An 11352-nucleotide genomic window follows, 5' to 3' on the forward strand; every position below is an offset into this window, starting at 1 on the left:
CTGGGAAGTTTTCCCAAGAAGCATGCTGGAAAGACTCGTGTTGATTTATAGGGCCAGTCGTCATTCCAGGAATTAGCCATAGTGACGTGGGGCGTTACAGATGCTGCTCGACTATCAACCAAAGACACTTCCAGATGTGAGGTTCAAGCTTTATATACGACCAGCCTGGTCGTACACTCCGTTTATTTATGTATAAATTTGTACAAGACAAAGCATGCTGGAAAGACTCGTGTTGGTTTGTAGGGCCAGTCGTCATTCCAGGAAGTAGCCATAGTGACGTGGGGCGTTACAGATGCTGCTCGACTATCAACCAAAGACACCTCCAGATGTGAGGTTCAAGCTTTATATACGACCAGCCTGGTCGCACACTCCATTTATTTATGTATAAATTTGTACAGTTGTAATGATTGCCGAGGATATCTCTTCATTATAACTTGAATATCTGTTTATTAAGGAAAGATATGGCCTGATTGGCCCTGGTAACTCTCATTGAGCCTATAAATATACATGAAATAGCTCAAGAGGGGATCTTCTTTTTTAATCCTCTTTTTTGATCTAAGAAAAAGAGAACTGCATTGCTATTATCCATCGTCTGTATTGTTCTTCTTCCAAGGTCTGTGAAACTCAAGAACCCTAGTTCTTTGATCACACATTTGAAGCTCAATATTAATAATAGCATCAAGGGAACGTAGGTCATTACCAATCTTTGAGGCCGAACTACTATAAATCTTTGGTGTCATCTTTTTTCCATTAGATCTTAATTATCACATTATTTTCCTTCAAGTATTTGACTCCGTGTCAGTTGGCCAAAACGAGGGTCAACAGTATTCAACACAACACAACAATCATGTTTTCTTGTATTATGACAATAGTGCAGCAATTCATATATCTAAAATTCTAGTTTTCCACAAGAGAGTAAAAACATGTGGAGATGGACTGTCATATTATCCTAGAGAAGAGTTAAGATGGTCATCTCAAATCCATTCATGCGCCCTCAAAAAACAATCTTGTCTAGCTACGTACTCACCAAGCCACTCTTCCCAACTTAATTTGAAGACTTTTTATCCAAGAAAACTTGTACGTTTGACAAAAATAAATTTGTTAAAATACAGAGTCAAAACAAATAATGAGATAAAACACAGTTCAAAAAAGTATAAATCTTTATTTTTAAATTATAATTTAAGAAGCACATAATAAAGCTTTTATATATGCTTCAGCTACTTTTCACAATAGCAGAATTAGAGTTAATTATTGAATTAGTTACTCTATCAAACCGGGCCTAAATGGGACATGATATGTTCAAATGCCACTTATGTATTTTTAAATACTATTTAATTATATATATGTCACTTATTAAATTTTAGAAATGACGTGTAAAATTGACTCCTAATCTTATTGTGTAGTAATGTTATTTGAGAGGGGAAATTTGATAAATCATGCTTACATTAGCTTAATAATTAAAATTTGAACCAAAGTTAACCACCCTATGATACAAATGCTTATCTTTCATTTAATACCAAAAATACCCCTCTCATAACACCTTTCCTCTCTATTCTCCCTCTTCCTCTCTACCTCTCTTCACCATACCTCTCTTCACCATACATTCTCTCTCACTCTCTCTTCACCATACGTTTTACACACAAAATTTTTATACTAAAATCTTGCAAGAAAGATACACATTCGGACATTGTGGATTGTTTGAGGAGAAACACCAAGCTTTGTGTTATTTTTGCTCATAGTGAAGATATTAAATGGGTAAGTGATTTTCTTTGATTCTTGTTGTTGTTGGTTGCTTTTATGATTCATAATGCTGTTTATATGTTGGATCTATAGTTTGTTGGTATTTTTTGCTGTTTTTTTGGGTGAAAATCGTGTCATGTGAAAATCTGCGTTTTCTTGGGTTCCCTGAGTTTTTTTCTAAATGCCCGATAGTGTCCGATAGAGACCCGATACAGGCACGATATTTGTTGAGTTTCAAGGTTAGGGATGAAGGTCCGATGGCAACCCGATGGTTGCCCGATAGTTTGGTTACCCGATGGTTATAAGGGTACGATGGCTACCCGATGGTTGCCCCGATTATTATTTTAAATCTACACATCCTTTTAAGTACGATAATAGATCGATAGTAGTCCGATATATGCCCGATAGTTATTATTAAGTTACTGCTGACCTAATAGTACGATGGTACTCGATGTTACCCGATACTTGCCCGATATTAGTGTTTTAAGTGATCAAAAAACATAAATAAAACTTTGCCCGATACCGCCCGATATGGCCCGATACTGGTACGATTCCCAAACATTTGAACTAAATTTCGACATTTTGTTGCCATTTACTGATTTTTTTTCTTTGTACATGATAGGGTCAACTTTGTTCGCGTACTTAATGTATAATGGTGTTTGGGAGCGTGAAGGTAGAGATTGGGTTTTTAATGGAGCCGAAAATTTAACGTTCGAGTTGGAGAAGGACATAACTTACTCACAACTTGTTGAACTTCTGTACTCAGAGCTGGAGGTTGACAAAGTGCAGTATGACCTGAAATTAGAAGTGAATTATAAGTACATGAAAGGGTTAATGTATCGGCCTGAACTTATAAGGAATGACAAGGGTGTAAGCTTATATTTGTCAATGCTTTTGAAGAAGCCAGATGAATTTGTTCCCCTTTTTGTGACTTTGGTGGAGAAGAATATCATTGTTTATCGTAATCCTCCACCAAGTACTGTTAAGGATACTCGTAGTGAGGTTGGGACTTATGTTCCAGAAACAAATCCGGAGGTGCTGGTAGCCACTGCTGTACCTGAATCAAACCCTTTCATACCAACAGTTGACCATGTAGCACAGATGCCATTTCATGATGATTTTCCTGATTGTCCTGACCCTGAAAATGATTTTGAGGGCAATGACGACCAAGAAACAGAGGTCCGTTCTCAAGCTTTGAGCCTGAGTCCACTGTCGTACCAAATACCGAGGCAAACAACATGTAGAAGTAGACCCCGTAGAGAAGATCGCCAAACACCTGGTACTAGTAGTAGTCGTCCAGACGGAACAAATGATGCTAGAGAATTTAGTGATCCACTCTCTTCTTCGACATATTATAGTAAATTCAAAGCTCAGATGTTTACAAGAGAAGACATTGAGGATAATAGTCACTATATATCTATGGGTGGCACATCGGGCGGGGAGATTCATTTAGGAAAGTTTTTCAGAGACAAGGAACATTTAAAAAAGGTTGCTGGCTTGTTTGCAATGAAGAAGGGATTCGACTTTATAGTTAAGAAGTCTGGTACTGATGTTTGGTATATTACATGCAAGGATCCTGATTGTGGGTGGAGGTTAAGAGGGAAGAAGAAGCAACTTTCTAACATGTTCGAGGTGACAGCATTTGAAAATGTACACACATGTTCCCTCGATGTTCGAAAAAAAGATAACCGTCAAGCATCACCTTTGGTAGTTGCCGAACTGATCAAGGATAAATTCTCAGTTAACGGTTCAGATTATTTAGCCTCCAAAATAAGAGAAGATACGAAGAATTCTTTCGGGATCGAAATGAGTTATGAGAAGGCTTGGAGATGCAGAGAGAAAGCACTCCACATAGTTAGGGGTACGCCTGAAGCTTCATATTCGAAGTTACCTGGGTACTTGCACATGCTGCGGTTGAACAATCCCGATTCCATTACTGATTTCAAGGTAGACGAGGGTCGCTTCAAGTATTGCTTTTTTTCTCTGGGTGCTTGTAGGCGGGGATTCAAGTTTTGTCGACCTGTTATATGTATTGATGGGTCCTTCTTGAAAACTAGGTATGGTGGCCAAATGTTGTGTGCCGTGGCATTGGATTCAGACAGCCACATATTTCCGATTGCTTTCGCAATGGTTGACAGTGAGAACCACGACTCTTGGACCTATTTCATGAGGAAGTTGAAACAAGCGATTGGTGATGTTGAGAACTTAGCATTCGTATCGGATAGGCATCAAAGCATTGTTCATGCTTTGGAACTTGTCTTCCCTGATGCACCCCATGGCGCATGCTACCACCACATTATTATGAACGTGGCTAGCAAGTTCAAGACTGATTGCTTCACGGATCATATTTACAGTTGTGCATACTCGTATAAGAAGACAGATTTTGAAAGAGAATTTGAAAAGATAAAAGCAATGGATGTTCGAGTTGCACTATATCTTGAGGGCATTGGATTTGAAAGATGGGTTCGTGCGTACTTTCCAGGGGACCGTTACAATGTAATGACAAGTAATTGGGCTGAAAGTTTCAACAGCAAAACTAAGGACGCAAGAGCCTTCCCGATCACTGCTTTTGTTGAATTCATCAGGTTTACTATTCAAACATGGTTTGCTACTCGAAAGGAAAACGCTGAAAAGTGTAGCACGACTCTATCACCAGTTATGGAGGGGGACTTGTCATGTCAATTTGAGAAATCTCGGTTCTTAAGCGTCGACAGAGCTGGACCTTATACATTTAATGTCCACCCCGGAGGAACAGTTCAGAGCGGTGGTATAGTTGATTTGGAGGCACGACAATGCAGTTGCGGCCTATTCCAAATCATGAAGATTCCTTGTCCACATGCATGTGCTGCTGCTCAAGAACGAAATATTAGCATGTACGCATTGTGCTCTCAATATTACACAAGAGAGAGTTGGAAGAGCACATATGAGGGGACAATTATGCCAGTTGGTGATGAGGATGATTGGGAATTGCCTGAAGACATTAAGAACATCCAAGTTGGAGTACCGATTGAGAAGAAACCTGTAGGCCGACCGAAGAAGCAAAAGGTCGGACGAATTAGGAAAAATCGATATCCTTCTAATGGAGACAAGGTTGTGATACAACGATGTTGTAGCAAGTGTGGTGGTAAAGGGCACAACAAAGCGTCTTGCAAGTACCGAGGTTAACTTGTTTTGTTTGTATTCTAGTTGACCTATTATGTTTTATTTCTGCTTGAACTAGTAATATTTGTTATGTGCTGGATTTTGCAGGTTTTTTTCTATTTTTTTCTCCATTATGAAACTCTTAAATATGTAATAATCCAGTGTTGGTTCGATAGTGCACGATGCCGGTACGACAATGCACGATATTGTTTGTTGTAGGATTATTTAAATGTATCTTACAATATGGTACGACGTTGCTCGATGTAGTACGATAGTTAATGTACGACATTAGGGTACGATAATGTACGATATTTGTCCGATAATGGTACGATGGTATGGTTTCAGGACTGTTCGTGAAATTTGTGAGGCAAGTGAGGGTACGATAGAGTACGATAGTGATCGATGATAGTACGATGCAAAGATTAAGCACATTAAAATGTAGTAATTACAAAAAGAGCAATCAAAAAAATTATACAATTCAAAAAAATTAAGACCGTTCAACATAAGTTTTGGTAGAATAAGTCTACACACCACCTTTGCCTAAAAAGTTTCATATTATTGTCAGTTACATTATCAAATGGTAGTTGTAGAAGCTTATGTTCAATATGCTCAATTACGTAACATCCGCAATCGCCACTGCATTAGAAAATAAACAATAATTTAATAAAGTTTTGTAATTAAGAAATAATAATTAATATGTGATATTTAATAAAGTTCACCTGGATTTTGTTTGCGGTACGAATTCACGTGGAATGAGTTTCCAATCGAAGGGTCTGACCTGACTCTCTGATGCTGTCAACTGAGGCGCGAGTATAACGTCATGGTTCTCAAATAAACCGGACTGTCGCAAGACCGACGGGAAAATGGTACACCAGTCAACCATCAAGCTGATCAAATCGTTTTCGGAAATTGATCCAATACTGGAGTCAAAGATGTTGAGCATCCACCCATTCAGGTCTGCCTCTACAGCTACCCAATGCATTTGGTCTTTCAAGAAGAGGGCAAAATAAATGAACTCCTTGTTCTGCCAACTCGGTAAGAACTGGACTGCATCACCCCTAACCAGGTCCAATATACTGTCATCCCAACTAAATCTAGAGTAGTCAGAACCTGGAAAAGCGTCCCACCGACCCTTCAATGATTCGGGAAAAATTGTAGGCATAACAACACATTTCTGAGGGTACACGTTAGGATAAAATTCTAGACGCCTCCTCATGAGATGAAATGCTGCATCTAAATGCTACATTAAAGGAAAATTAAGTCAGTAACCACAATATCGTACCAAAATAAACAAACAAAAAAACTATCAGACATGAATATAGTAACTATCGTACCCCAATCGTACCATTATCGTACCCCAATCGTACATGAATATATTAACAATAAAACCTTCTATCGTACCAATATCGTGTTAATGTCGTACCATCATCGTACCTTTATGGCAAAAACTAGTATTATACACCATCGTACCCACTAGCGTCCCACTGTCGTACCATCATCGTACATTATCGTACTACCATCGTACCTAAATTGTCCCACTACAAATTCTAAATTTATGATGGTAATAGTAACTACTTAACAAATTATATCGTACCACTATCGTGCTAATGTCGTACCACCATCGTACCATTGACATAAACAGTTTATAATTTGACACTTATAATTATCGTACTACTTTCGTACCATATCGTACCCATATCGTACCACTATATATAGAAACATTTAAATAAATTTTCAACATTATTTAATTATGAAGTTATAGAAAACTTACAGAGTCAGAAAGCCATGTCCTCGGAGTATGCAGTTTCAGGAACCAAGCAGCATCGTGTGTCCCTGAGAAGCATTCCCTCGGATATTTATTCCCAATGGTGCCAAGCAACCACTTGTGAAAGGTCATAAGTAATTTACCATCAACAACCCTCAATGGATCCACATTCACTGCTGTCTTCGATTTCTTATTCCTTTTCCTCATTGCAGTGTACTCATCGAACCACCTAGGCCTCTTTCTTTCTCTCCTCTTCTCCGGTGCTGGTGGAGCTATGTTTAAGAATTGTACTTCAGAATCTTCAGTATCTCCGATTACAGTAATTTGCATATCCTCTGGTGTGCGAAAAATGTGATCATCTACATCATCAGGTCTGTAATCGTTAGGGAGAATGTCTTCATCTACAGGAGACTGAGGGCCTTCTTCAGTGGACTGAGGGTGTGGATCTGGAACTGGCCTACTAAGATCTTCCATCATTGTCATAAGCTTCTGCAATTGACCCAAGATCTCGGACTGACCTTTAATAAGGGCACTTTGTTGCCCTTCAACCTTTTCCAACCTGGCCAAAATCATAGAGTAGCCTGGTTGCTCAGCTTGGGAGGAGGTGCTGGCATGAGGTGTTGATGGGGGAACCTCAGGTGCCTCAGGTTGAGCTGGTGGAACCTCCTTAAAAATATTTGCTGCTTCTGCTTGCTCAGCTAACTTTTCAGCAAGCTTTTCAGCCTGGCTCTGTAAGGCTTCCTGTGTAGGCTGTCCATCGGGACCCACCTCTAGTTCCTCTAACCCCATGTCCACATACAATGGGGCTTCATTGTCTGTAAGGGTCCTCACATACTGTTCTTCAGCAGGTCGGGCACACAGGTAGGGGTATACTGTCAACTGCCACAAAAAACAATGCATATTTAGATTGGAAAGTAAAACAATATATCATGTCAATTGGTAAACTATCGTACCCCAATCGTACCCATATCGTACCCATATCATGCAATTATCGTACCCATATCGTACCCATAACATAACAATATCGTACCCGTAAGTGAGAATTGCTTGCTAACTATCGTACCATCATCGTACAACATCGTACCAATATCGTACCACTACTACTACATTAACAAAGAATACATATCGTACCCCCATCGGACCATCATCGTACCAAATCGTACCACTTAGTCAGTTTTCAAACAGTTGACAAAAAACCACAAAATAACCCCATAATCGTACTCAAATCGTACTCTATCGTATTCCTATCGTGCAGTACCCATAAAATTGCATATCTAGAAAAAAATATAGAACATTCAAAAGTAAAGTAAAAGCTCACCTTTTTGGCAAACAACTTAATAAGTTGCTCTTTGTGTATCTCTACTTTCTCCTTGCTCTGCCAGTTGATCATTCTTGGTATGCCTTGGCCCAATCTCACAGCATGATCCTGACCCAACTCAATGATGGACTCAAAAGCCCAATACTGCAATGCTGCAGCATACCCATAAATAGAGTACTTGGCCTCCTTTTGAGTCTTTCCTTTCTCAATCTTCTTCTGTAAATGCTTCTTCATTTCAACAAAGTCTTTTTGACAAGTTTGTAACAACTTCTGGTATGATATCTTCCCCCACGGGTACTGGAAAAAGAAGTCAACGTCGTCTACCATCTTCAGCATGTCAGTCCAAACCATCAACTTCTCCTCACGACCTTTCAAAACACCCTCAACTAATAAGCACAAACCCATCTTGTACACATCATCAACTATTTGACAACTCTCAAAAGTTCTGCGCAGTTGCCCTATGCTCACTGGGGAATGACCATTGAAGTACTCAAGAATCAACCGATCCGAAGTGGTCTTCGCTTTAATCTCAGCTTCAGACGGTCCGGCCTCAAAATTTAAACCAGTAACTAAAGCGAACTCCAATTGGCTAAATCTACATCTTTTTTTCCCAATATAAAACTGGACTTCGTCAGTCTTCTCCCCTCTGAATTTGTGCAACAACAATTGATGGACTAAGGCACCAGAAAAATTTAATGGTTCCGCCATGAAGAACTGTTTGAAAGGGGATTCCTTCACCCTATCCAATAAACCACACTGTATAAATTTTGCTTTAATCTTTGGAAAGTACCAACTGCCGCGCCAAGTGATACGTCCCGTAAAATGTTCCTCTACTGGAACTATCAGTTGTGGAGGTCTTAAGTTCTGCATAAAACAAATAAATACCCAATTAAATAGAATAACAAAAAAAAACATCAAATTTTATATTCTGCAATATACTATCGAGCAACTATCGGAATCTATCGCACCATATCGGACACCAATGGAAAACTGGAACTATAACATTATCGTGCACAATCGTACCTAACATCGTACACCATCGTATTATAACACACACAACAATTTGTTCCCACTATCGGGCACACATCGTACCCAACATCGTACCCTATCGTACCTCCATCTTCAACCTCAAGTTATCAGAAAACACAACCTATCGTACCACCATCGAACCACTATCGTACCCCTATCGTACACTCATCTTCAACCTGAAGTTATGAGAAACACAAATACTATCGTACCCATATCGACCCACTATCGTACCTTATCGTACCTCTAAAAAAACCCAGAAATTTTTTTCAAAATTTTACGGTTTATCAGATGTCACACAGTCAGATTTAACACAGTCAAATTCAACAATACATACTATAACATTTTTTAATGGAGAAGAGATTAAAAAAAACACATACCCTAGACATTTTTGCGCAATGGGGTGTCGGTTTTTCTTCTCCGGTGAGGGGTTGGAGCTTGGTTTTTCTTCGTCTCCGGTGGGGGTTGGGGCTTGGTTTTTCTTCGTCTCCAGTGGGGGTTGGGGCTTGGTTTTTCTACGTCTCCGGTGGGGGTTTTTCCGACCGTCGGGTGAGGGAGAGAGCAGCGTCGGGTGATGGTGGGTGAGGGAGAGAGAAGCGTCGGGTGTGAGTACTTATGTTGCTCGATGGTTTTGTGGGAGTGAAGAGTTGGGATTTGGGAGGGAACGGGAAATGGGCAGGGGAAAAGCCGAAAGGTACGGTTTTTATCAAGTTTTTTTATCACTATCGTGTACCATCGGGTACAATCGTGTACCATCATACTATTGGGAAAGCATCGGGCACTTATCGGGTACCATCGTGTACAATCGTACTAATAGGTCTGCATTAACTTAATAACAACTATCGGGCATGCATCGGACTCGTATCGATCCATTATCGTACTTAAAGGGTTTGTAGAATGAAAATAAATATCGGGCAACCATCGGGTAGCCATCGAACCTTAATGACCATCGGGTAACCAAAACATATCGGGCAAGCATCGGGTGGCCATCGGACCTCATCACTAACCTTGAAACCCAACAACTATCGTCCCTGCATCGGGCCTATATCGGACACTATCGGGCATTTAGAAAAAAAATTCAAGGAACCCAAAAAAACGCAGATTTTCACAGACCACGATTTTCACCAAAAAAACAGCAAAAAATACCAACAAACTACAGATCCAACATCTAAACAGCAATCTAAATCATAAAAACAACCAACAACAACAAGAATCAAAGAAAATTACTTACCCATGTGTATCTTTTTTGCAAGATTTTAGAGAGGAAAGGTATGGGATTTTGTTATGAGAGGGGTATTTTTGGTATTAAATGAAAGATAAGCATTTGTATCATAGGGTGGTTAACTTTGGTTCAAATTTTAATTATTAAGCTAATGTAAGCATGATTTATCAAATTTCCCTTTGAGAGACAACACTAATACCCTATTTTGTTGAGGAAAATGTAAGAAATATAATATAAATTAATCTTTCTTTTCTTTAGTTAGAATGTAAAGTGTTAAAATGACAATCTAATTATTCCTTCCAAAAATGAAAAGAAAGATCACTATTTTAATATAATTAATAAAAAAAAATTACTTTTAATGAATTTTTTTTATTAATAATATTAAATCTTGTTCTATTCCTATTTTCATTTTCCAGTTTTAATTACTTAATTTTAACCAAACGGAACATAACTTCAGTACTTGTAAATGTGCAATAAATATAATAAAAATAGATAAAAAGAAGAGAGAAAGAAATTATTTATATAATTAATCAAGTATAAATTAGGCCCATAAACAATAAAATAATAATATATTAAAGTTTGTGGACCTAAAATTAATAATAATGATCCATACATTATTAATTAAGTAGCTTGCATTATTCTAATATTTATTTATTATCAAATAACTAATATTTTAATTAAGTATGAACACAAGCTATTTATATATAATAAGCAAGACTAAATTTGGTCTATGAAGAACGTAAATTAAGACTAAATTTATTCCCTTAAATTTGAAAAAATATAACAATAAATAATTAATCTAGACATATATACACTTTAATTAATGGAAGAGTAGACTTATTTAATTAAGGTTTATTAGAGGTCACCTCATTTATTTAACGCACGTACACACCATGACCTTGTATGCCAAACTCAATAATTTAGTCAATATACATTATATAGTGCATATTTCTGTGTTTTTTTTATACCCATTTGAGTTGGATTTTCTTTGTGATTTTATGCACAAATCAAGATTAATTTGTGTGAGTTATGATTTTTTTATTATTATGTTTTTTTTGGCATAAATTTAGATTTCTTTTGTGTGATATTGGGTTTAAATCATGGTTGATTTCACTTATATATGTTTTGTTCTTGTGAATA

The 11352-nt window shown here is 38.0% G+C and overlaps 1 protein-coding gene across 1 annotated transcript; it reads right to left on the reverse strand.

Moving 5' to 3' along the window:
- Positions 1-5156: 5156 nt before the first annotated feature.
- Positions 5157-7675, reverse strand: LOC133820000 (uncharacterized). The gene is made up of 2 exons (XM_062253394.1): positions 6653-7675; positions 5157-6121 (listed from the first exon to the last, which is right to left on the reverse strand). Exons 1-2 carry the CDS (start codon positions 7544-7546, stop codon positions 5597-5599), a joined length of 1419 nt encoding a protein of 472 aa, XP_062109378.1. The 5' UTR covers positions 7547-7675; the 3' UTR covers positions 5157-5596.
- Positions 7676-11352: the final 3677 nt, after the last annotated feature.

This window comes from Humulus lupulus, chromosome 2 (genome assembly GCF_963169125.1).
Source record: "Humulus lupulus chromosome 2, drHumLupu1.1, whole genome shotgun sequence".
Taxonomy (NCBI): Eukaryota; Viridiplantae; Streptophyta; class Magnoliopsida; order Rosales; family Cannabaceae; genus Humulus; species Humulus lupulus.